A 26,741-nucleotide genomic window follows, 5' to 3' on the forward strand; every position below is an offset into this window, starting at 1 on the left:
CCAACTGCTTTCTGCCAACCATTCTCTGCAGTTCAGAGGCTGCATCAAAGCCTTCTGTATGATCTTGCAAAAAATGACAAAAAAAACCCAAAACAAAATGTATAAATACGTATTTGGAACACTTAAAACATTTAAAGTAGAACCTATTTATATGTTTTTGGGAGCAAATGAGTTAATAGCGATAGACAGGTAAGCAGGTTAAAGTCATCTGGAAGAGTAATTGTTCTGCCTGTCACTATACATCACTGGCATGGATATTTTTTTTTGTCTTAACTAAATATAGATTAGCAGAAAATTTAGAAACAATTATATTTGTATTTGTTTCAGTTTTGCAGCAATTGGCATTTGAATATAGCTAGGTTTAATCAATACAGTGGAACCTCTACTTACGAACGTCTCTTCATACGAAATTTTCGAGTTACGAAACTCCTCAACGGGAAAATATTGTCTCTTGTTACGAAAGAAATTTCTAGATACGAAAGGTAAAAATACATTACCGAACGCAACATACTTTCGGCTATGGCTGTTTCCTACCATAGGTACCTATGAGCGTAAATACTAGATCGGTGTTAGTGCATGTTTCTGGCATCCCATTGGCTAAGAGGAACCTTTTACCATAGGTATCTATGAGCGTATACTAGATCGGTGTCTATACAGCGTCCTCATCATTCATCCCGCGGCCCATGAGGTGTTCCGATAGTTTTTCGTAAATGTATGAACTAACGGCCAACGAATTTGTGCAACAATTCAAACAATTGGTGATTGATGAAGGCACAGTAAGTTTTTAATTGCGACGATTCGGGCCTTTTTTTTTTTTTTTTTTTTTTGAAAAAGATGCCTCGCCATACCGGAAGTTTCCATGACGTTTCATAATTTGTTTAAAAGAATCGCCCAGAAAAAGTGTTCACCAGTCGGGCGTTTGCTCACTAAGATGATGCTTGCATTGGACATTAACGAAGGATTGTTTAAAAAAAAAAAAAAAACACTTCTGAGAGAGGAGAACATGAACCAGAGGGCAAAAAACGAGGACAGCAGTTAAAAAGGTAAATGACCATCATTTTTATTCTTTACTCTATTCTTTGTTATTTACATTATGCACAACTATCATTTATTGTGCAATAATCTAATTGTAACATGTATTTGTTACATGTTTTGATGCATTTTTATGCTTTATAAAACATTTATGTCTGAAATTTGGGAGGCTTGGAACGAATTAGGGCATTTACATGGAAAATGCGTCTCTACTTACAAATTTTTCCACTTAAGAACTTTCTTCCAGAACCAATTAATTTCATAAGTAGAGGTACCACTGTATTCACATTCCTGTTGAAAACACTGACAAAAAGAGCTCGTTGCAATCTCTTATACTCTGCTGACACCTGCTGGCCCTTTTTGTAATAACTACCATTGCTTTAAGCCACCTCATCATGTCAGAAGCTGCAAAAATGTATAAATACGTTTTTTGGGAGTGAATGGCAAAGTATTTAAAAACATGTATTTATACATTTTGGGGTTTGAATTAAGGACTGGTTCCATGGAAGGTGTATCATCAAATCATGTGACTGACAGAAAAGGAAACGGAATCCCTCAAACAGTGTCAGGACTGGATGTTTGAGTTGTTGCAGTTGGAAAAAAGTGGTGGACTCAAGTGAAGTCTCAAAAGAGTATTTCTTTTCAACAAATGAAAAACGGCAAACGGGGCACAGTCAGTACCAGACTCAAAACATTAAATCAGCAAAGGAGACAAGGAGGCACACTTGGACACAAGTGGCTGGAGGGAGGGCGCTAATAGAAACAGGGCTGACGAGAACAGGCGGAAAGGAAAACCAATCTATGGAAAAGGGAGACAAATCGAATCAGAGCAAAGCCAACAAAACCACACATCATGACAAATGGTATCAATTTTGGAAGTGCAATGCCATAGCTATTGATGTAAGGAATGAGTAATTAGCATGAAAAAAAATGGCAAGATATCACTTTTGAGATATGTTTGTTGTCTTCATTATATCTGTCCAAACAAAGGTATGTAGACTGAAAAATCCGTGGTGAATATCTTCACAATTCAGTCCTACACAGTTGTCAGTCTTTGTACATGTTTTCAGCAACTTGCTTCAAACTGTATTCAGAAATAAATCTCTTAATTAATCCACTTTACAGTGTTTTTAGAGTTTTTTTGCCACCTCTGCTAAATTTGAAAAAGAACAGATAAAAATGAAACACCTCAGGGTATTAAAAAGACATACCAGAGTGGTGGGAGGTCTTATGTGGTCGTGTGAGCATTTCAGACATAGATGGACAAAGATGGCTGACGTCTTAAATCTTTCATGTGCTGTAGAACCTGCACAAGCAGCTGGAAGAAGCCATCCAGGACGGCGAGATCTGGGTGATGCAGCTAAAAGACACCGAGTACGAACTGGAGGGCTGCCGGGAACGAGTACAGCAGCAGGCAACGGAGATCCTCCATAAAGCTAGTGAGCCACCAGCCGGAAACACACACACTCCATGCCAGATCAATTTTTTTCAACACCACAACTACATATACGCTAAAGCCAATATACGCCATATATGCATGCAAGGTTTTTCCTGGCTCAAATTGAGGCAGAGGTGGTACCATCCTGACTATGATGGACGATTACCGATACCAGGTATCGGTGCCAATACCAGTCTTATTTTAGGGTATCAGTACTCGCGGCGGTGACTGATACCATTATCAGCTGCCCTACTGAAGCCATTTTTCAATCATGAACTTAGAAATTATATGAATTGCCATTCATATTATGCAATGTTAAGGAAAAATAATATGGGGTATAAAGGTCTTTTTTTAAAATCATCTGTCATTTTTGGGTGGGGAATATTATTTACTAGTGGTATCGATATTTGGTATCAGTGTCAGTCACTACTCAAGAGTTGAGTATCGGGCAGGTAAAAAAAAATGGTATCGAACATCGTTAATTCTGACTAGCGATGTCACGATAAGGGCAATATCGTGATATTACAACTGCCACAATATCATCGTTGTCATGTTCATAATATTTCAAAGGAACACATCTGTTAAAAAAGTCAGGTTGATTTCCATTTGTGCAGTTCTAGCACCCTCTAGTTGCTAGTTTATTAGTGCAATTTAATTTTCATTAGGAATGTTTTGGCCTTCTATGTTTAAAATCTATGCTAATTGTCAGATAAAGGGGAACCTAATTTGCTTGTGAAGCGATTAATATGTGCATGCATTAGCAAGTAAGTGCCTCAATATTGTTATTAGAGATTGTAGGTGGTTTATATGCATTGCTGTTATGTACAAAAGAACAATATTGTGCTTTTTTTAGTATGAGCTCTCTTTTTTTACAATATTGTGATTTTTTTTGTTTGTTTAAATATCGCCAATGCCCCGACAATATCATGATAATTATCATATAGTGACCTTCAAATCGTGATATCGTATCGTGATGTTTGGATATTGTTACATCCCTAATCCTGACCATGCGCCATGACGTGCATGTATTCTGTAAATGAACTGACTCACTTTCATCTTTTACAGGCAACATGAAATGTTCTTATGTTCCAATAATAATAATAATGATGATGATGATAATGATAATAATAATAATTAATATAATATTATATTATAATATAATATTTCACGGGTGGGACGTATCGGCCACTGTTTTTTTCCAGGATTCAAAATATGAATTTCTTATGCATACGGAAGCGTATTGCTGCCACACCAGGGGGAAAAAAAAAAAAAAAAAGCCATCCCGCATTTCACATAATGTTCACATTTTTTACATAAGTTTCACATTTTAACATGGTCATTTCACATTTTAACATGATAAATATTATGTTAAAACATGAAACTTGTGTAAAAACGTGAAACTTGTGAAAAAACATGAAAATGATAATTTTTCCTATGCTTTTGACATGGCATCAAGATACAACCAGACCCTTGCAAAGACAATGAATGGACAGACCAAATATTGTGTGTGTGACCTGATATTGTTACCAATAAGCCGTCTTTGGAAATATCATAAACATGCAGTAGTGGATGTAGACTAGAGTTGCTTGGGTTGATGTTATCCAGGTCAGATTGGATCCCTACAGGCCACCCAGATGGCCCACGAGGCATCCATCCGGAACCTGGACCAGGAGCAGAGTCGGCTGAAGGAGAAGATTGGCAGGCTGGAGCAGGAAAGGGAGGCCCTGCTCAACCAGAACCAAGTGGCCGGCGAGCAGCACAAACAGCAAGTGCTGAAACTGGAGCAGGTGCAAGTCTCAGGGAAGTGGCTTTGGAATCGCACTTCCTCACATTCATTAACAGCTTCCTCTCCTCCTCAGTCTCTGCGCGAGGAGCACCAGGGCTACGAGAAGGAGCTCTCCAGACTGAGAGCTCACTACGAGGAGGAGACGCGTCGCTACAAGGAGGCGCAGGTCCGGGCGTTGGAGGAGATGGAGGAGAAACACCGAGCCATGAGGGAGGAGGCTCAACAGGAGAAAGAGGAAGAGAAGAAGCTTCTTATGATGGTGAGTCAACAACCAATCAACTGTAGTTTTCCAGCAGCCGATAGATCGTTTGTCCGTTAGCGACTAACATGAAGATCCTGGTTTATAAATCACTCAATAGTTCAAGTCCTGAATACTTTCAATTGAATATACACTCAGTTGGGCTCTGAGATCAGCTGACTTGGGTCCATTAGTGGAGCTCAGTTCAAAGCAAACATGGTGAATCAGCATTTGGCTGTTATGCTGCATGCAAATGGAATAATACAGTCAGTGTCAACTGTAAATGCTTTTACGTCCAGGTTAAAAACTATGATATTTTTTTGAAAAACAGAAAAGACTTAAAATAGTGTTGTGCCGTCGTTGTCTGATTGATCTAAATTTGGATCTTCATTTGTATCGTGTCTCTCTTTGACTTTTTGGAAATAAAAAAATATTATTAAAAAAGAGAAATAATAAATTATTGATGAATATTTGTGCACATTAAAATTATCACCACAAACCTTTGGGTTCATAGCAAAGATCTGCTCTCAAAAAGACACCAGTAACTTAATTTTAAATAAAGTTTTGAAATTATTGATATGGCATATAACGGGCTGGGTCGAACCATTCTGCCATCGGGAAAATCGGGTCTTTTAGGACAGTGAAATTAAATAGCCTCCTGAATATAACATTCATTTTCTGAACTTATATTTTTCTGAAATATTTACATAATTTAATAATTACTTAATTATTTATTGTTATCTGTAAGTATTTTTTGCAGGGATGCTACTTTTTGAAATGTATTTTAAAATCTACCTTACCCTCTGGACCGCCTTCACTACCCTCATTTGAGAAGCACTGTTTTTGAGAATTTCTAGAATCAGTTTTCCCAAAATCGTGTGCTTGCGCTATAAGTTCTTTTCGCAATTTTAGTGCACCAGTTTCTTTACTTCGACTTTAAAATGTCTTAAATTCTGTGATATTTTTTTCTTTTTGCAAATGCACTTTAAATGTCATAATGTTGTATTATGATGTTCAGCACATTGAGTTACAGTATATTAATAAATCTGCCTTCTCGCCTACAGAACGATTGATTCTCATGACCCATTTAGTCATCTCTTTTGCTTCTTTTAACTCCATATCAAATTCACATTGGGGGTTGAAGCTCTATGCGTTGAAAGCTCCTCGTGGTTGTAGCATCTTAGACAAGTGCCAAACGTCTAATAGCGCCAATATTCTGAGCTCAATAAAAACGGGAATGAGATGATGAAGATTGCACAAACGAGAGGCAAAACGTCCTTTAAGACAACCAGAGAAGAGTCTAGTTGCAATCGAACTAGTGCATACTACATAGCAGCTGTGTCCAAATTACGGCCCGCCGTCCATTTTTCAGTGGCCCGCGACATATGCCAAAAATGGCATTTGACTCAGTTCAAATAAAATAAACAAAACAAAAATATTTGGAGATGGTCAAAGTAAGAAGGGAGGGTATCGAAAAACAGGTGCCATTAAAGGTTTTTTTAGTGAACTAAAAACTAATGAAAACACTAAAACTAAAATTCAAAAAACAATATTGTTACTGAAATAAAATAAAAACGAAAATGCTTTTTAAAAAACGAAAACTAACTGAAACTACATTTTACTATATTACTATAATTATAGCAAACATGTATTTCGTTTTAGTCTTTGGTAATTAATTTAATGCATGAACCTTTGGGGATGATTTTAAATGTGATTTTTAGTAGATTTATTTTGATATCAACCAGAATAATGACGTTCGAAAGTATGTCACACAGAAGTGACATCATCTAGCAGCAGCCAATAGAAAAGCAACTTCAGATGACGTTCTCCCATGGTGTTTTTTAAATATTGCGCATAAGTAATACACATTTATAAAAAAAAAATCTAATACTAATACTGAAACTAACAAACTAAACTAAAACTAAGCATTTTTAAAGAACTAAACTAATAAAAACTAACAGAACCATCCTGAAAACTAATACAAACTAACTAAAATGAAAAATTCCAAAACTATAATACCCTACTGCCATATTACAAATAAATTGGTTTATATAATGTAGCATTTTCATAAATATGCAAAAGCACAAAGACATTATTTGTACAATTTTTAGGACTAAACACAATTTCTCTTCATAACATTATGTGGCCCTTGCATCCTTTTGATTTTCTGTATGTGGCCCTCAAATGAAAAAGTTTGGACACCCCTGGTCTATATAGTATGTGTGTATGAAAAATGAACAGTATGTAAGAGTTGGGAGGAGCATATACTTTAGTCAAGGTGACTACCTTGAAGATGAAGACTTGAGACTTGCACATGTGTGAGTTGATCCCATCGCTGGGTGATGTTGATGAAATCTGGCAGGTACCGACTTTCATACGCAGTAATTAAGACGTGTGTGCGCAGCCGCGGGCTTTTCTATCTCTCTCAGCTGTGCAGGAGCATCAGCAATTAATTTTTGCCCTTCAGCAAAAACTTGTTTTAGATAAACGTATGGCTAAGAAATGAACACCCCCCCCTTTCTCATGACTGCACCGTTTTAATTAGGCCAAACAACAACTCATGTGCTCGTCCTCCGTTTTGGAAAAGGACTGCTAAATACGTTTGCAGCAAGAATGTTGTTTGCTTGCGATGCTGTCGGGGTTTGCACCTGCAGAAAATCAACTCGCCTTCAATGACAACAAATCGTTAGACTTCAAGGAGGGATTTATTTTAGCATTAGGTGCCCTTCGTCTTTCTGCTCTTCCCCTTCAAAGGCTCATCGGAGCTGACTTGCTAATTGCTGGATTTTCTCCGACATGAAATCCTGCCTCTGAGCATTGTGCAAGCGTGTGGGCGTCAGATGACAGATTTCCTGAAAGAATGAGAGAGGGAGGGAGGGAGAGGTTGAATGGATACAACGGATGCGGAAAAATAATTCATATAGGCTGTGACTTGTCATCTTTAGATGGATGTCTGTTTTCCTACGGGCACAAATGAAAAGGGGATGTGGGAGGCTCGAGATGGAGGCGATGTAGAAGTGGTCATTTTTTTTTTTTTTAAAGCGCGGATTGAGAAACTTTTAATACCCCGCAAGCAAGATATTAAAAAAAGTTTCAAAAGCGATCCTCCTAATTTCGCATGCTCTATTAATTCCAAATCCAGTTCACTGAAGCTCAGACGAGACTGCAGCAGAATTTCTTCAATCCGCCTGCAGGTGGCAGCTTTATTGGCCATGTCCAATCATTGGCTGGTCCTGGAGGAGAATTCGGATCCGCGGTGTGAATGTTGATGAGCGCTTCTCTGTCGGATTAGGCGAACACCACCTGTCATGCAGATTGTCAAAGCTTTCATCCTCCAAAAGGGGAAAGGATTTATGATCAGCATACAGAATATAGAATATATTTAATTGAAGGTATTTTGTGACCAAATATGAAAAAGAACTGTCATCCTTGGACATCATGAAAGGAGGCAAGTGACAGCTAAACTGGTAAAGAGAAATGGTGACGCTGCACAATCAGAGCTTAAAGGGATACTTGACTCATTGAGACATTTTCAGCAGTAAAAATTTTTTTCTAGAATTAATGCGGAAACTTCATTATTTTTCATGCACAATTAGTACCTTTAAAAAGTAATTTTTCCAATTGCTGTCGCCTGATGATGACTGTGCTGAGGAAGTAGGTAACAACCAATCATGGCTCAGTTTGCTGACCAACCCAGGTGAGCCATGATTGGTCGTTATCTACTTCCTCAGCACAGGTGATGTCATCATCAGGCGACAGCAAGTAGAAAAATTACTTTTTAAAGGTATTCATTATACATAAAAATAATGAAGTTAACACATTAAAGGGATACTTTACTTATTTAGCAATTTTTGGCAGTCAAACATTAATATTTTGCCGATAATAAATTTTATATTTTCATTATTTTTCATGTACAATTAGTACCTTTAAAAATACATTTTGCAACTTGCTGTCGACTGAAAATGACATCACAAGGGGTCAGGTAACCAATCACAGCTCAGCTTGTGAATGTCACCATGACCAAACCTAGAAAACAGGTGAGCTGTGATTGGTTACCTGAGTCCTTGTGATGTCATTTTCAGTTGACAGCAAGTTGCAAAATGTGTTATTAAAGGTACTAATTGTACGTGAAAAATAATGAAAGAATCAAATTAATTATAGACAAAATATTAACATTTTATTGCTATTTATTGAAGTATCCCTTTAATTATCGACAAAATATAAACTTTTACCCCAGAAAATGGTTCAATGAGTCAAGTATACCTTTAAAAACACAAGAAAAAATATGACTCAAAAGATATGAAGAATCTATTACTTGATTGAAGCAAAATGATCTGCCAATAGAACAAGAAAATATGAAATCGGCAAAATTTCTTGAATTAGGTCAACAATGCTCGAGCCTTATAACCCCCTACCAATATATTAAAACTGTCGCTTTTTACCTCTGCCAATAGAATTAATATTTCTTATTTTAAGATGAAATTAGTCATAACCAGTAGTTTAAAAAAAAAAAACACAACCTGCATTTACAATAAACTACATATTTTACACTTTACAGACATGTCATCATGCAATTACTCAATAGAAAATCATTTCAACACCTTCTTAAAATAATCACCTAAGTCATTTTTTTTGTCAGATTTTTCAGGAATCACAAAAAAAATGAGCCATTTTGCATCATGAGGCGATTATTTAGGCAAAAAAATAATTTTTGCAAAGAAAAAAAAAAAAAGACTTAGGCAATTATTTTTAAGAGAGTGACGATTTCATGGAGCATTTATTTATTTATTTTATATTATTTTGACGACCTACTGAGGCTGCACTTATTGCACATGCCAGAAACTGCAAATGAGTCTAGTGTATACTCAGTAACAAGTTATTAAAGATGAAAAATTTTCATTCATTGCTCCACTGGTAATTATTTCACTCCGCTTATTAATTACCAGGATCAAACTAAATGGATTGCAAAACCACCAATAGAGAATCAACAACAAAACAATTGCTACGTGAGGTGCAGTGTTAGAACTGAAACACAGCGAAGACACCGGAGTTGTGTTTATATACAAAAATACAAAGTAGCAACAGGGGAGCAGGGCTGTATTCATATGGCATCGAAGAAAACACAACTTGAAAACCTTGACTGAGCAAATGTATGAAACAGACAACTGCATCTTGAGGGACATAGTAAGTGCATAAGACTAGCCGATATAAGAGTGGCAAATACTGCATCAAACATTATCAACATTGAGGTAACTATCAACTGATAACATCAACGTCATAATCCAATGGCCCCCAACCCAAAAGTCAGTCATCACGAGAATAACGCTAAAACTTCCAATCCTCTTTTCCCAGTTGTTTCCCCCTGCACCCGCAACCCCCACACAGTCCTCCCATTTTTTGATCGGCCTCTTCCAAGTGTTGTAAACACTTGGTCTGCGGTGTTTTCTTCTAGCTGTGAATCTCCTCCCCAGAAAATGAGCCAGGAGTTTGAGATAAAACGCCTGTCTCTGGAGGAGCAGCGAGACCGAGTGCAGCAGCAGCTGGACAACTTGAAAGAGGAGCTCTCTGCCAAGCTCAACATGGCCAATCAAGAGGTAAGCAAATGACAACTTCAACACCCATTTAATGATCACGTTTTGGTACGCAGACGTGTTGGTTGGATTTTTGTAAGTGCTGTGTTGATTCAACTCTTTTAACTGCATACAATGAAAAGGTACAGATCCTGAAATGTACCGAAAGGTGAAGTCAACCTTAAACATTTCTTTCTCATCTTATATGCGACCTCATTTGTCTAAATATGACATTCTGATTCATATTACATTTGTGGAATATGAGTTAAGCAGCAAAATCCAGCCGTTTGAAGATGAAGACTTCTCTGCTCTGTACAGCTTAATGGCGCTATAAACGCTTACTCTCGGTCCAACCTCGCTTTCTGATAATGTCATCTTTCTCGCAACTGTTACTCTAACAACCATGTTCTTGGCGCAAATCCATTGCTATGTGTGGTAAATCAGGTGCAAATTTGATCCAAGCTATCAGTTTTGTGGGCGTGTTTGCGCCGGTATATCATTAGAGCAATATCCTTAGTGAATAGGTGGGTAACTGGGCGCAGACTGCGGGTTCAGTTGTGGTGCAATATTTCTCACTGTTACTATCTTAGTGAGTATGCCCCACTAAGTACAAATACCTGGAAAGTAAAAGCGTAATTGTACTTTAACTTCCCACCATCGCAGGTGTCCCACCTCCAGGAGCTGGTGAGGGAGCGGGACCAGAACGTGAGCTCAGCACAGAACCAGATCACCTGCTTGAAGGAGACGCAGGAGAAGCTCAAGATAGAACTGGACGCCACCAGAGCCCGGGTTCGAGAGACCAGCAACTTGCTCACAGACCTGCAGGTGAGCAAGTTGTGAGAATTAAAGTTGCAGGTGACAGTTGAAGATGATGGAGCGGGGCATTTTTTTGCAAGCAGGAAATGAGAATTTGCAGAGCAGTAAGTGCTGAGCCATTTGTTGAGCTCATGATGAGCGAGCCATTAGGCGTTAATAGAAAGAGGGGGACAGGAAGTGTGTGCGCACTGTACAACTGCATTGCAGGAACAGACATAAACACCTACTATCTGCTTGCAGGAGGAGATTGAGACCCAAAAACAGCAGCATGAAGCCCGAGTGATGTCCATCCGAACCGAGGAGAAGCAGAAGATGGACAAGATGGCCGACAACTTGGAACAAAAATGGAGAGAAGCGCTTCGGTAAACAAGGCCTCACTTTCTTCTTGAGAGCCACTTTGGAGAAATTCAATAAGAACTGCAAACTGGGAGCTCGAGACTTATGCTGCATTCGAGGATGGTCGTAAGTCGGACTTTTCCGAGTTCAAACCAGGAAGTGTGCACGGGAACGCCCCCCTTGAACTCGGAAATTCCACTTGCGAAGTCGGAAAATAAAAAGGACCCCGACGGACTACAAGTGATGTCACTCTATAATGATTTCCCCTTTGGAAATACAGACAGTGAACGGTAAAACACAATTTACTTGAGTATAAAACTAGATAGCTTTCTTCATTCATAAATATTTCACATAACTTTTACGTACCACAACGTGTGCCGCTATCTCCATGAAATTATACGGTCAACTACTGAACTGTATGGAATGCGTATGAAATATGATTAAAACAATTGATTAAGCAAAATTGCGAAAAGGTCAGTTTTGAGGACCAAAATCAAAAAACAATTTATTACTATCCGCCATTTTGGTTGTTTACTTTTGTCTCAAACGCTTTCAGGTCGGAACTGGGAAAAAACAACTCGGATATATCCGACTTCCAACCATCCTCGAATGCAGCATTACTGAATGTGCTTCAAAGTGACATCATGATGACATCATCAACGGGCCATGTCATCACTGATCTTGTGCAAACAGTCGCATTTTGGAAATAATATCCATGTATTTATAGCAAAAATATTAGAATAACTCACTGAAATACGCAAAACAGTGCTTTTGTTTCAAAATCCTGAGAATCTTTAATGACCCCAAACTTTTATTTGAATATGGATTGTATGAATGGCAACAGGTGGCTAGTCAGGCTAATTGTACCTTCTGCCACCTTCTGTCTGTCACTATATGTGACTGACAGATGGATGGACCAAGATATTTTTCTACATGAGTTGCACTAAATAATCATTTGGACCAATTAAGTGAAACAGAATCATTTCCAATGAGTGGTAAGCATCCTTCTGCATATAAAAAAATAACGTGCTTGCCTCTTTAGTGAAGAAGTGCGACTGCTGAGGGAGGAGCTTAGCGAGGAATATGACGCCGACAAGCAGGCGGCGCTGACTCACCTCTCCCAGCAGAAGGAGCTGGAAATGATGGCCGCCAGGGAGGGCTGGCAGAGGAAGGTGGAGGACTTGCTCGAACAGGTAAAACTCCAAATGGCATGCCGCAGAGAGCTGTTGATGTAAGTCGCAAAATATTAAAATGAAATTAAATTAGGAAAATCGGCCCACACACTGGAGAGACAACAGGTATGTCTCTCGGCTGGCCTGGTAACGCCTTGGGATCCCGCCGGTGGCGCTGGTTGAAGTGGCTGGGGAGAGGGAAGTCTGGGTTTCCCTCCTAAAGCTGCTGCCCCCGCAAACCGACCTCGGATAAGCGGCAGAAGATGGATGGATGAATAATTGTAGAAATTGAAGTTGTAAATTTGTAGGACTGAATAAGTAAGCTAAGCTACTGTTTAAAAAAACAAAACAAACAAACTTCAATTTGCTGCTGCTTCCAAATATTGCCTATTTTGGTTTCATTCGGATATCACGTTGGTCATTCTCTTGGGCTGTTTACCGCTGAAACTGGCAGTTACACACAGGTCTGAGTAAGGGAGGAAGGATGAAGGCAAGATCATACACGGGTGCCTTTTTGCTATGTTGACTAATGTGCATTGTCATGAAACAAAAAAAACTATAAATAAATAAACAAACACCGAACCAGCAGGTACTAGTTAGACCCAAGGACAACATGAGCTGTCTGTTCCAAAAATAGCTCACAAGAGATGGGACACTGTGACTTGTTAAGAAATATCAAAATTGAAGAAGAATGTTGACATTTCTTTTTCTTTTATCTTAACAGGGTGCATGTTTCCTCATAAGAAATTAAGTAAATAAAAAAAATAGATCGTTTCAATGGGGAAAAAGGGTGTTTTTGTTTAACCAAATATTGTTTTAAAAAATACAGTTTAGAGCTGTAATTCTATTACTGCGATAATGCAATATTTTTGGTCACGGTCATCACACCGCAAGAATTCAATATTGGCCCATGCCTAGTACTGCTAAAAATTTATTTTAAGAAGAAGATTGACATCCATTTTCTAGCGTTTGACCTGATTAGGGTCACAAGAAAGTGGTTGCCTCTCCCAGCAGGCTTTGGGCAAAAAGTGGAGTAAACCCTACCCCGGTCGCTAGTCAATCGCAGCACACATTTAAACAATCAACCATTTAGACTCATCAAGTGTAATTTTCCCATCTATACTGATTAATTTGTTTTATTTTATTTTCAAGAATTATCCGTTTTTTCCTCTGGTAATTAGGGTCTGGATTCCAAACACCGGATCGAAACGTCAACAAGAATTCAAGTCAAATTCAAATAAAGAAAAAAACTATGACAAGTAAATCAACTTCCATGAGGGCCACATGACTTTTAACCTTCAACCATTAGTACCCCCCACTTTGATTGACTGATGTGTTGATGCCCCCAATCTCCAACTGAATGGCGAGGCACTGCTCACATTCGGGCACACTGACTTTAGTGCATCAGCGAACGTGTTTATTAACAGTGATGCTGTAAACTGCTTGTTTTGCACAATCCACTTAAGTCCCACTGCAACAGTAAATGAACCCCCGTGCTATTTATGTTTTTTAATGTTCTTCGCCAGCTGCAGTGCAGAAAACGGAATTATTCCCCCCCCAAGCGACACTATATGCATCATTTTAGCTGTAATCACAAGAAAAGAGCCTCATTTGTCAGCAAGTTATGGAAGCAGGGCTGCTTGAGTTGAGCCGCTTCGAATGTCGAGCGTCCCCGTCCCCCCTCTGGCTAAGTCGGAGCTCTGCTGAGTCACAAACCGAAGAGACTCGACCTGATTTCTGCCAGTGGCCTCGGATGCAAACACTTTGTGACAAGCTGTAGGCGGCGACTACCGGTGGCAGATTGACAATCACAACCTTAAATAAATTCAATCCAATTGATCATTAATCATCAATCAATTTCAGTTTCTGTAAAACAAAAAAACAAAAAAAACACAAAAAAATCAGTTATTTTTAGACAACTACTTCATTTTCACAGATTTTTTCTGCTACTGTGGTTAACTGATAAAACATCCATCTACCATCCATTTTCTGAACCGCTTGCTCCTCACAAGTGTCGTGGGGGGTGCTGGAGCCTATCTCAGCTGGCTTTGGGTAGTAGGCGGGAGATACCCTGGACTGGTTGCCAGCCAATCGCAGGGCACACAGAGACGAACAACCATCCACACTCACAAGCACACCTAGGGACAATTCGGAACGCCCAATTAACCTGCCACGCATGTCTTCAGAATGTGGGTGGACACCGGAGTACCCGGAAAAGACCCACGTAGGCACGGGGAGAACATGCAAACTCCACCCAGGAAGGCCGGAGCCTGGTCTCGAACCCAAGTCCTCAGTATGGCCATGTGCTAACCACTCATCCCCCTCCGTGCCGCCCAACTCATAAAACTTTTCACACAAAATCCATACTCACTGTTTTAGGTACACCTGCACAATAAAATCCATTATTCTACTCATTAAGATGCCTCAAATAGCAAAATAATGTAGATAAAAAAAATTGCAAACATTCTTTATACAGCTAATCTATAAAACACCCAGAACCATTAACAAAAAAGAAAGAAGAAAAAAAAAGACTGTAACCACCTATGCCACTAGCCAAGGTTATTTTAGTTAACTAAAACTAATGGAGAAATTAAAAAACATTTTCATTTTTATTTTAACATCTCCTGCGTTTTAGTCTTTGCTAATTAATTTAATGCATGATCCTTTGGGGATGATTTTAAATATGATTTTAAGTCGATTTATTTTGATATTAACCGGAAAATAGAAAAGCACCTTCAGATGATGTCACTCCAATGGTGTTTTTTAAAAATATTGTGTACAGGTAATACATATTTAAAAAATAATAATAATACTGAAACTATCTAAAACTAAACTAAAACTAATCATTTATTAAATAATTAAAACTAATAAAAATTAACAGAACCACATTGATAACTAAATAAAACTAACTACATTTCAAAAACAAAACTCAAAGCGAAATAAAAACTAACTAAAATGAGAATTCCAAAACTATAATAACGCTGCTATAATAACGGATCAATGAAATGAAATTAGATCAAATCTCTGCTGCATAATTTTCTCGCGGCATCCTGGCTGTGAATCGTACGAATCAAGCAACCTCACCCAAGGCCGTACACTTCTAAACATGTCAATTTCATCTTGTTGTTGTGGCTCAATCTGCAGAGCTGCTTAATCACTGACCTACTTGGCCCCAATGCGGTAATGGCAAAAAAAAAACATTCTTAATCTTATGTTCACTTTGAACCTCATCGAAATTTCATAAAACAAAAAAGCTAGCAAATGGTAATCAAAACAGCACCTTTTGGCCTGTGAGCTTTCAACAATGTAATAATTGTAGTGAACGACACATACAAGGCAATTGCCCGTTCTTGGTCTTATTTACTTCCAGCTAATCCCATTCAATCCCGCTCCTCATCCTCGTCTTCTTAAAGCCATCTAATCCCTTACAAACTCCCCATTTCCATCCTGCTGCACTAAATCCTGCGGGGGATTTAACTGCCAGAGGAATGGAGGAGAGTCGAGACCTTTGCTGCCCCTTAAGCGTCGAATCGTCACCGCGTCTCATCAAAACAACACGCTACTTTCACACTCAAAGACAAGCGATTAGTGCCTCGTGATGAGTGGCTTCTACCATACCGCCAGGATGACATTTTTGATGTGGCGGGCCATATTTTTGATACACGGACCATCAGTGTGGACTTTCCCGACTTAACCCAGCATGAAAAGCAATCACTTCATCACAAAAACTATCTGGAGCAGTTCACAATCAATATTCATCCAATAACAAAAACAAACATGGACAATCATGAGGTAAGAATGTGATAACATAAACCACACATGCACAGTGTAATAATCCTGGTGTGTTGTCCCCCCGCCTGCAGATCTCTCTATTGAAGCAGTCTCTGGAGTTGCAGCTGTCTCAGTCGCAGGCCGCCCTCCAGCAGTTGCAATCTCAGTTCAGCCAGGAGAGGGAGCTGCTCGGCCAGCAACTCAAAGGTATGCAAGTCACCAGTGTGCATATTTAACAGCATTTATGACCAAGTTGGGTGTTTTGATCCCGGTTCTGGAGTTTGCATGTTTTCCTCATTATTCTGTTGTATAAATGGCAACAGGCGAATATCCTTATGTTTTCTTTTGATATTTCAGAAACTCAGGGTACCTGCCAGGCTTGCCAGTTACCTCGTCTGCCTCCATAATTTCTCCATAATAGTCCCTTTTATTTAGTTTTGAATTTCAGTTTCATTTGTAATATATTGATAAAATATAACATGTAATATTTATAATACTCATATGCAGTATATACCTGTAGAAATTCGGGAACTTTGTGATTGTTTACGGCCATGTTTATGATTCCCAGAGATGCAGAGAGAGCATCAGAGGAGGGAACACCGACTACAAGAGGCTCACTGCTGCGCGCTGAGCACAATGGAGGAGGCTCGGCAACACCAGATCCGGGTACAATACGCACTGTACAAAAAGGCTGAGGTCAAAAAGTAGCTTAGCTGTTTTATCAACATAGTTCACAACAGTCATTCAAACTGAGTAAAATGGCAAATACTCAACCGATTAAAGCTGCAAGCAGTGATGAATAGGGCTTCTGTTGTTCACCAAGATAGGAAACCTAGCAAAAATTTATACTTTTTTGGGCAAGTTTAGGCTCTCAAAAGGGGATTAACTCATTCACTCGCCACCATTTTCACAGAAGCAATCCCCTTTACTCCTGGCTGTTTTACTGGATTTTGACTGATTTTGCAAGGCACACAGCATATTGTCTTGTATTGCTCATAAAAACCCTACCAAAAGAAAGATTAACGTCTCTTCTTTCGTCAGGAAAAAAAAGAAAGTATATTTCTATCTGTTTCCGTTTTGCAGCAATTAGCATTTGAATATAGCTAAGTTTCATCATTATTCACAAATCTGTTTAGAATTGTGAGGTATTGAGCTTGTTTTCAACATGGCCCTGGTTGATCGCTTATACTCTGCTGCCACCTGCTGGCCGTTTGAGTAATAACTACCATTTCTTCATCATTCTTTGCAGTTGAGAGGCTGCATCAAAGCCTTCTGTATGCTCTAGCATAAAAAAAAAAAAAAGTATAAATACGTCTTTGGGACACTTGAAACGTTTAAATTAGAATGTATGTATACGTTTTTGGGAGAAAACTAGTTAATTCGTGGAATAATGATAAAAAGGAACTTGTTTTTACCAAACTGCAACATGCGCGTACTGAAGCACAACAAAATCTGAAGTCATTTCCTCCAGAGAGGAAATGATAGCATTGAGCAGCTGCTTTGGCAAGGCTGCGCTGGGTTGATCAATTTATCCTAGAAAAATCAATATCTTTGTGGAAAGCCAGAGAATGAGTTACAAGCCAGTGAGGAAATGACCAATTCTGCAGAGAATGGACAGACTAAGTCAAATGTTTTATTTCTTTAATTTCCCTCATTTCCCTGCTAAATGGTTCCAAAAAGAATTGAAGAATACCCAATGGCTCATTGTTGCCTTCATGGCTCATTAGCTACGAATACATAATTACATAATACATAATACATAATTTCTGGTTGGAATGTTTAATGCACATTAAATAATTAATGGAATTCTTGATTGCCCCGTTCAACAAAATGATTTGAGAGGACCTTGCTTTCTTTGTTTTAATGTTATTTCGGTTTTCTGAGGGCGGAGCTAGATGGAAATGTGTGTTGTAAAAATGTACATGGTTGTATTTGTTGATTTGATTACATTTCCTTACCCTTGTATGCTGCTATTATTTTCCACTTTGCTGCTGTAAAACATTAATTTCTGCATTGCCGGACTGATAAAGGCATAAGCCATATCGATTCTATTCGAGATCACCTTGTCAATGAGGTTTCAGATGTCATAGGAATGTTTCTCAGCTCCTTTACACCTTCTTCCTCCTCTTGCTCCCTGTTACCGTCAGGCCCTGGAGGAGCGTCTGAAGCAGGAGCAGAGAGAGGAGGTTCACGTGCTGAAGGAGGCCCACAGGCGGACCTTGGACATCCTCAGACAGCAGTCGGACCAGGAGCTGCAGACGCTGCGATTTGAACTGGAAGATGAGGGCAAAGCCAAGCTGGGTAATTGCTACATGCAAATTGTTGGGTTGGAGTTTTGTTTGTTTGTTTGTTTATTTGTTTGTTTGGACTTGAATGGTGACGTCATGGAGACAATGTTCTCTTCTAGATCACAAACACCTCCTCCACTACTTTGGATTTTTGTGTGGGACTTATATCTATTTCTATTAGGTGTGTCAAAACTAGTGTGTTAATTTAGAGTTAATTTAAAGTTACTTTAATGTGATTTTTTTTTTTTAACACGCAATTAATGACCACCCCTTACTTGGAAAGCCTGTACTGGGGGAATTCCAGTCGCAACACAACAGACACATCCATGTCAATATTTAGCAGTAATAAATGTAATAATAATGCATATATTTGTGGAGACCGTGGTCAAGTTATATTTTACTATTTTAAAAATGTGCAGAGTTTCACAAGTTTCTTCATGCTAAAGATTAGATAGCTCTTAGCTCATTCACTCGCAGCCATTTTCACAGAAGCAACCCCCTTCACTCCCAGCTGTTTTACTGGATTTTGACTGATTTTGCAAGGCCCACAGAATATTGTGTTCTATTGCTATAAAAACATGGAACCTACTAAAAGAAAGATTAGAGTCTCTTCTTTCATCAGAAAAAAAGTATATTTCTATCTGTTTCCGGTTTGCAGCAATTAGCATTAGAATATAGCTAAGTTTCATCATTATTCACAAATCCGCTTTGAATTGTAGGCAAACAGCTTGTTTTCATCATGGCCGTGGTTGATTTCGTATACTCTGCTGCCACCTGCTCGGCAATTTTGTAATTACTACCATTTTTTTGCACCCGTTCTCTGTAGTTAGAGGCTGTATAAAAGCCTTCTGTATGCTCGAGCATTAAGAAAAGAAAAAAAAGAAAAAAAAACGTCTTTGGGATACTTATGGGAGCAAATGAGTTAATATGAAAAGAAAACTACACTAAGCTGTCACGTCTTACAAATGCAATTATGCCATCTAGTGGCAGAAAATTACCACAACACAAATCAATATCACACTTGTTTTTTTACAATACATCTTTATGATTTTAACTCAATTTTATGCAAATTACTGCACTAATGACTAAAAGATGCAGCCATATTTCTATTAGTTTAACATTTTTTCCCACTTTTATGCTGGTTTTGCTCCTGCCTAACTCTTTTGGTTATGTATGGAATTTGTTTTTGTCCAGGTTGAATTTTTAATTCATCTTGCCAGTGAACAAGAGCATGAAAAAAATATATTGTACATTGAGAATTAGAACAGATTAATCGTGAATTAACTGTTGAAGTCATGCGATTAATTACAATTAAAAATTGTAATCACCTGACACCTGTGATTTCTATACAGTATTATGGAAAATTGCAGTTTCTAGCATTCATTTTTATGGCTTGGACTTAGACTTATTAAAAGTCAAAATTCAACAAGTCCACTTGTAATTTTTAATTTTTACTGATGTAAGAGGAATAATAAGTAATATGAATTTTCAATCTTGCTCTGGATTTACCGTAGTCACTCACTCATTGTTTTGAAAGCAGACTGTTTGTCTCTTTGCCGCAGCGTCGCTCCGCGCTGAGCTCAACCACCTCCACGCGACAGCTATCGAGCATCTAAAGCAGATCCACCTGAAAGAAAATTCGACTGCCAAAAGGGAGCTGGAGAAGGCCATGGAGTATAGTCGCCAACAGGTAACTAGGCTGTTTGCAACTCCTGGGAAGTTCAACGTGACTTTTCCCATTCTCTGCTCTATGCAGGAGCAAGAGCTGCTAGTTCGCATCTCAGACATGCAAGCGGAGGTGTGTTCCCGCAACAACCGCATCACAGATCTGGACCACGAGATCCACACTTTGAACGAGACGATCGACACCTTGACCCGAGAACTGGAGTTGAAAGGCAAAGAGGTGCTTCGGGTCCGCAGTGAAGCTAATCATCAGATAAGGTACTCCATGCTAACTCTTCCAAAAGACTTTTTATGTTTTGGGAAGTGAATGAGTACATAGGTAGGAATACTTTATCTGCCTGAGATATAAAAATAAAATAAAATAATTTGGTACTTGTCAAATATTAGGGATAGCCCGATGGCATCTGCCTTAAAAAAAAAAAAAAAAAAAAAAAATCTGACAGCCGATAAAAGGTAAATCTAAAACAATATTAAACCTAGGGAACTATTTATTTAAAATTTCACTTGACTTTATAAGAGATGCTGCTGTCACTGGGAAACATTTGTTTTTTTGTTCGACATTATTAAAACATAGAAATCTGAAAGTTAAAATTTCAGGTAGTTTTACATTTTGATATTGTCGAAGATAAAAAAAATACAAAGGGATCAATAAAGTCAAGTCTAAGTCTAAGTCTAGTTATTACCAAAAAAAAGGCCAGCAGGTGGCAGCAGAGTATAAGAGATCACCAGGGCCATGTTGCAACAAGCTCTTTTTGCCAGTGTTTTCATCAGGAATGTGAATATTGATGAAACTTAGCAATATTCTAATGCTAATTGCTGCAAAACAGATACAAATACCCTTTTTTTCCTGATGAAAGAAGAGACTCTAATCTTTCTTTTGGTGGGTTCCATGTTTTTATAGCAATAGACCAGAATATTCTGTGGGCCTAGAAAAAAAATGTCAAAATCCAGTAAAACAACTGGGAGCGAAGGGGGTTGCTTCACTGAAAATGGCTTCTGGGAGTGAATGAGTTAATTGCATTTCCATTCATTTCAATGGGGCAAGTTGATTTGGGATGTGTTTTGAGTTGTGATGTGGTCATGAAAATAATTGAACTTGTAACTCAAGGCATCACTGTATTTTTTAAAAATTGATTGGTTGGATGGTTGATTGATTGATTGATTGATTGATTGATTGGCTCCATTTTGATGCCGTTTGCATAAATGTTACGCGTTTGTTTGGGTTTTGCAGAGCTCATGAGCAAGATTTTGCGAAGAGGCAAGAGAGGGAGCTGGGAGAGCTCAGTGTGGTCCACCACAGGGAGACTCATATCATGTTGGCAGACTTCAACAAGGCTCAGGAGGTCCTCAAAGACAAGATCACAGCTTTGCAAATAATGTAAGAACCAGGAAGGACGCTTCTCACAAGTCCCTCCATCTCACGTTTTGCTCTTTTTTTTAATTTCCTTTTCCAGTCTGGAGGGTACAGAAGATAAGTTGAGGAACCGAGAGAGCCGACCTGAAGATCTGCATCTGATCGCCGAGCTCCGTGAGATGGTCACGGAGAGAGAGGCTTTGGTCAAAAAGCTGGTGGTGAGTTAACTGAATTCTGTCGTGACGAAAGTTTTTTTTGGGTGAAAGACTTTCATTTTCCACTATCCACACTTTCCACTATGTTGTTGTTGTTTAATTAAACAGGACGACAAAAAGTTTTACCAGTTGGAGCTGGTCAACAGAGAGACGGGCTTCAGCAAGGTCTTCAACTCCAGTGCCAATGTCGGGGTCATCAACCCTCTTATCAAGGTCAGTGGGCGTGTCGGACATCATCAGTCTGTGACACATGACAAAGTCCTTGCGTGTGGTGCAGTGTAGCTGCATGTTTGCATGTTTGCATGTGTTACAGCACGTACACAACCCAATAGTTTATTGTAACCTGTAGGTCTTACTATCAGGATGTAGAACCACAGCCGATTAGCAGAGAAATTTGTTTTGTGCAGTCTGAGTCCAATATCACATTCATTATTATTATAATTAAAGATTGCCATTTAATCTTCTGCGATAATTATTTAGGGTTGCACTAACTATGAGTAATTGATGCCCCAATAATCCCCCCTCCCCCAAAATGTTCATAACATTTACTATTACTGTACCTATAAATACAGTGGTGCAAAAAAAAGTACTTGGCCAGTTTTCCATAAACCTTTTTTTTAAATCATTAACCACACTGTATACCATTTTAGTGGATTTCAAAAATACAATATAAACCACCTATTAGCCCAAAAAACTCACCATACGTGAGTTTTTGGGTTAATAGGTAGGGAATATGAGGAGGCATTTCTGTCTTTAAATGAGACATATTAATTCTAAAACATTCCAAACACACGTGCGGTCACATTTATTACAAGGCGGGTTCTGTTTAGAAAAGTTGCTCAATAAACCTCGCACCAAGTACTCTCTCAAAATATTGAGTGTTCATCAAAAACAAAATGGAGGTTTTATTTGTAATCACTATATTTTTATTATTGTAGCATTACTCAATTTGAACATTAACATTGCTCTTAAATATATTAAAATAAATAATGAGTTAGTTAAATTGTATTTAACAAAAATATTACATAAAATTGATAAGTAAAATAAATGTTAAAAAACAACATTAAAGTGGAAGTCAACCTTAAACATTTCTTGACAATAATATGTTATATATGACTTCGCTAGTCTAAACATTATATTCTGATTCATATTACATTTGTGGAATATGAGTTATGAAACAAAATCCAACCGTTTTTATCCATCTCATGGGGGCGGCCATTTTGCCACTTGCTGTCGACTGAAGCAACGGCCAATCAGAGCTTACCTGTTTTCTGAAACTGAGATGTGATTGGTCGTTACATAAACTCTGAGCAACATTGATGTCATCTTCAGTCAACAGCAAGTGGCAAAATGGCCGCCCCCTGCGATGGATAAAAAAGCGGATGGATTTTGCTGCTTAACTTATATTCCACTAACATAATATTAACCAGAATACTATATTTCGACCAGTGAGGCTGCATAGAACATATTGTCCCAAAACCCTTTTGTCCCCCCAAAAAAATTGGGTTGACTTCTCTTTAAAGTTTAAACTTAAAGTCCATACTTTGAGAATCACTCCAGTTACGTTTTAGTTGCTCACTGCCCTAATTTTTAGCTGCCTTCAAGTGGTTAAAATCAATAATCAATTTGACCGTTTGTGTACTCCAGCCAGTGTAAAGAAAAGCAGCATGCTTCTGTGAAAAGTCACCTCCATACAAAATTGCTGTCTTGCTTACCACATGCAGTATCCCCCGCCCCCAACCCCGACACGCCTTTCTATGTTTGTGTGTAGTCAAAACCAGGCAGCCAATCCGATCAACGCTTGGCCAGCTTTCCTAGCCAGTCAGCTCTCCGATTCGTCAGCCCTCCCACCGTGAGTCGTGCGAGCGAGGACGCGGAGGGTCGGGAAGTGGAGGAGGTAGGACCGGGCCCGTTTGCGCCTCCCCACTCCCCCCTCCAACGCTCCCTCCCCCGACTTAAGAAAGCCCCGCCCCTCCTCCGCCCCCTCCCTCACATCCCTCAGCATCCGCCACCTCGTCCTCCTCCTCATCCCCCACCAGGCCATGCGCTCGCCCATCCTCCTCATCCTCAGGAGCCGCAGCAGCATCAGGCGAGTTGCAGGAGGTGAGGACTCTTGTGACTTGCTGCCTTCAGATGACGCGGCGGCCATGTTTTGCTGCCCCCCCCACCCCACTCCACTCCTCGTCGTCTTCCGCCTTCCATTTGAGTTCTCCTTACAACCATCCTCACCCTTGCGCTAATCCCCTCACCCCCAAATATGCGAGCCGCGTTACCTCATTCTTGTCGCGGAATTCTTCATTGAGAGGAATCATCCGTTTTTTAAAATGCGCCAAAAAGACAATAAGGAACTCCCAGTTAAGCTAAATCGTAATCATAATGGAAAAAAAACAGGACTTAATCAGCCATTTTTCCAGTCATTATGCTTCCATATTTTAATTCCATCTCTCCACCAGATTACCATTACAGCCTTTGAAACCATTCTTCAAATCCCACTCCGCTTTTTGGTTGCTTGGCCAAACTTACAAATCAGTCCCAGTGGGAATTCAAAGTCAAAAATAACAAGAAAGCACAGGCTGCAAATATGTGACTCAAGATAACATCCATCATGTTTTCTTTCTCTCAGAGTGGACCTATGAGCATCCATTATGGAAACTGTGAAGGACAAATACTAAAATTGTATTCATCAGGAGAAAAATAACCTATTCAGCTCCCAAAAGGTTTAAGCATAGAGCAACTTTAATCTGCTAAACGACTCTATTTTGCACCAGTAGGTTATCTGGTTTTGCTCATAAGTTTACACAACCTGGCAACATTTGTGAAAATTGGCAATTTTCTACAAAAATCGCTGCTCATGAATAAGCGCGGTATTGTGAAATGAAAACTGCCACAATATCGTCGTCGTCATGTTTTACAATATTTAAATGCAACACATCTGTTAAAAAGGTCAGGTTGATTTCCATTTGTACACTTCTAGCACCCTCTGGTGGCTAGTTTTTAGTACAATTTAATTTTAATTAGGGATGTTTTGGCCCTTCTATGTTTAAAATCTACACTAATTGTCAGATGAAGGGAAACATAATGTGCCTGTGAAGCAAGTCAATATATAGAGGAACTCAGTGTGTGCGTGCATTAACGACAAATAATAATAACATAATAATAATAAGAAGAAGAAGAAGAAGAAAACATAACATTGCTGTTATGTACAAAAGCACAACATTGTGTTTTTTCTTTTTTAGTAGGAGCTAATTTTTTTTACAATATTGTGATCTTTTTTTAAATATCGCCAAAGTCCCCACAATATTGTCATAACTATTGTGAGTTTCATATCATGATAATATCGTATCATGACGTTTGGATTAGGGGTGGGAACCTCTGGCTACTTTACGATACGATACGATACGATATACGATACAAGGCTCACAATAACGATTATCTCACGATATGACAATACCGGTAATATCGGTTTATTGGTATACAATATAGGTATACAATAGATAATAAATCCACGATAATATACAATAACCTAATTATAAAATAATAATCATAATATAAATAAATAATAAATAAAACTAAAATAATAAAAAATAAATCAATTATTAATAATAATAATAATAATAATAATTCATAATACAAAATATCAATATGAATATAATATAAATACACAATATAATATATAAGAATATATAATATATATACAAATATACATAAAATAATAATAATAATATTAATACATAATAAATTATATATATATATATATATATATATATATATATATATATATATATATATATATATATATATATATATATATATACACATAATATTAATAATAAAAAACTAAGCTCATGAGTCTTCTTCACCTGAAGACTTCTGTCAATTTCCCCGCCGCCTGATGAGGCGCTCCCCCTAGTGGCCTGACAAGTAATTGCTCAATAAGTCATGAGCAATGGATCTGTTATAGTGGCTCTATATTAACTATAAATATCGCGATACTTGCGTAGATGTATTGATAATCTATCGGGAGACAAAGTATCACGATTTATCGTGATATCGAAATATCGTCGCACTCCTACTTTGGATATCGTTATAGCCCTAATAATGAGTATACTGTACAGCTTCCACAAAAAGCCGAGCGTAAATGGGCCAGAAATCCCAGGGGGAAAAAACAACAACAACAAAATATTAAAACTTAATGGGGTAAAAAAAACAAAAACAAAAAAAAAAAAAACAACAGCAAATATGTCAATTTGCAGGTGACGAACATGCTCGACTCTAGGGTTACGTTGTAATAATACTATTTAACAGTAGTTGGCGTACAGGGCTTTGTTGCACTTAACACCAGGTCTTATACTGACATATTTTTGTCCATACACTAGTATCTGAAATAATACTTTTGTCATGTCATGGAAGTGCTATGAGGGTGAGACTAGTAACAATATGGATCGATTTAAAATGGGACCAAAGAGACAAATGAGATCTTGGAGTTGTTAGTCTTAACTGAAAAGGTTGACTTTTTTGTGTACACTGTGATACGTGTGAAAGATCAAGAAGATAAATCACTATATACTGTAAGTGCACTCCAGTTACAATTGTCATCCAATTACATTTGTCATTTTTTTTGGAGTACGACGTGTTTTTTAGTAAAAGTACATTGAGGAACCAATTCGAGTTGATTCAGTCACCAATGCCAATACGAATAGCGAATGCTGACTTTGGTGCACACGCACACACGTTACAAATGATGCCAGGCTATGTAAACTTTTGCACACAAGCTGCATGTGTGGACCTGTGAGTCTCTTTAGTGTGCTTGTGTGGTGTGTTTATAAGGCATGTTTGTGTTGTTGTTGATCCTGGAGGTCGACAGTGTTTTGTTTTTTTTGTTCTTACATAAATGAATGCAAATTATGAAGACGTGCATGTGTGCGTTTGGGAAATATTTAAGAGCAAAACACTCTCTGACCCCTCCCAGTCAATTTTAACGGCTGTTTTTATTCCCTCCCGTAGCCTTCATGAGGCAAATGGATCGGCGTCAATGGAGAAAA

General features: G+C 38.4%; 1 protein-coding gene across 5 annotated transcripts in view; it reads left to right on the forward strand.

The window, feature by feature from the left end:
* The window catches only part of fam184aa (family with sequence similarity 184 member Aa), a 40,018-nt gene extending 13,277 nt beyond the window's left edge, over positions 1–26,741 (forward strand). For 2 of the 5 annotated variants that reach the window (XM_077514010.1, XM_077514007.1), the window contains 16 exons: positions 2,336–2,471; positions 4,076–4,257; positions 4,330–4,515; positions 9,966–10,088; positions 10,728–10,889; positions 11,121–11,242; positions 12,259–12,409; positions 16,252–16,366; positions 16,728–16,825; positions 18,307–18,460; positions 20,010–20,137; positions 20,204–20,388; positions 21,362–21,508; positions 21,585–21,702; positions 21,808–21,912; positions 23,471–25,129. In XM_077514010.1, coding sequence (XP_077370136.1) covers positions 2,336–2,471; positions 4,076–4,257; positions 4,330–4,515; positions 9,966–10,088; positions 10,728–10,889; positions 11,121–11,242; positions 12,259–12,409; positions 16,252–16,366; positions 16,728–16,825; positions 18,307–18,460; positions 20,010–20,137; positions 20,204–20,388; positions 21,362–21,508; positions 21,585–21,702; positions 21,808–21,912; positions 23,471–23,806 — 2,448 coding nt within the window. In that variant the 3' untranslated portion in view covers positions 23,807–25,129. Of the gene's footprint in view, positions 1–2,335; positions 2,472–4,075; positions 4,258–4,329; positions 4,516–9,965; positions 10,089–10,727; positions 10,890–11,120; positions 11,243–12,258; positions 12,410–16,251; positions 16,367–16,727; positions 16,826–18,306; positions 18,461–20,009; positions 20,138–20,203; positions 20,389–21,361; positions 21,509–21,584; positions 21,703–21,807; positions 21,913–23,470; positions 25,130–26,703 lie in introns of those variants that run through there. The other 3 variants (XM_077514008.1, XM_077514009.1, XM_077514011.1) reach the window with 3 other exon arrangements.

This window comes from Festucalex cinctus, chromosome 2 (assembly GCF_051991245.1).
Source record: "Festucalex cinctus isolate MCC-2025b chromosome 2, RoL_Fcin_1.0, whole genome shotgun sequence".
Classification (NCBI taxonomy): Eukaryota; Metazoa; Chordata; class Actinopteri; order Syngnathiformes; family Syngnathidae; genus Festucalex; species Festucalex cinctus.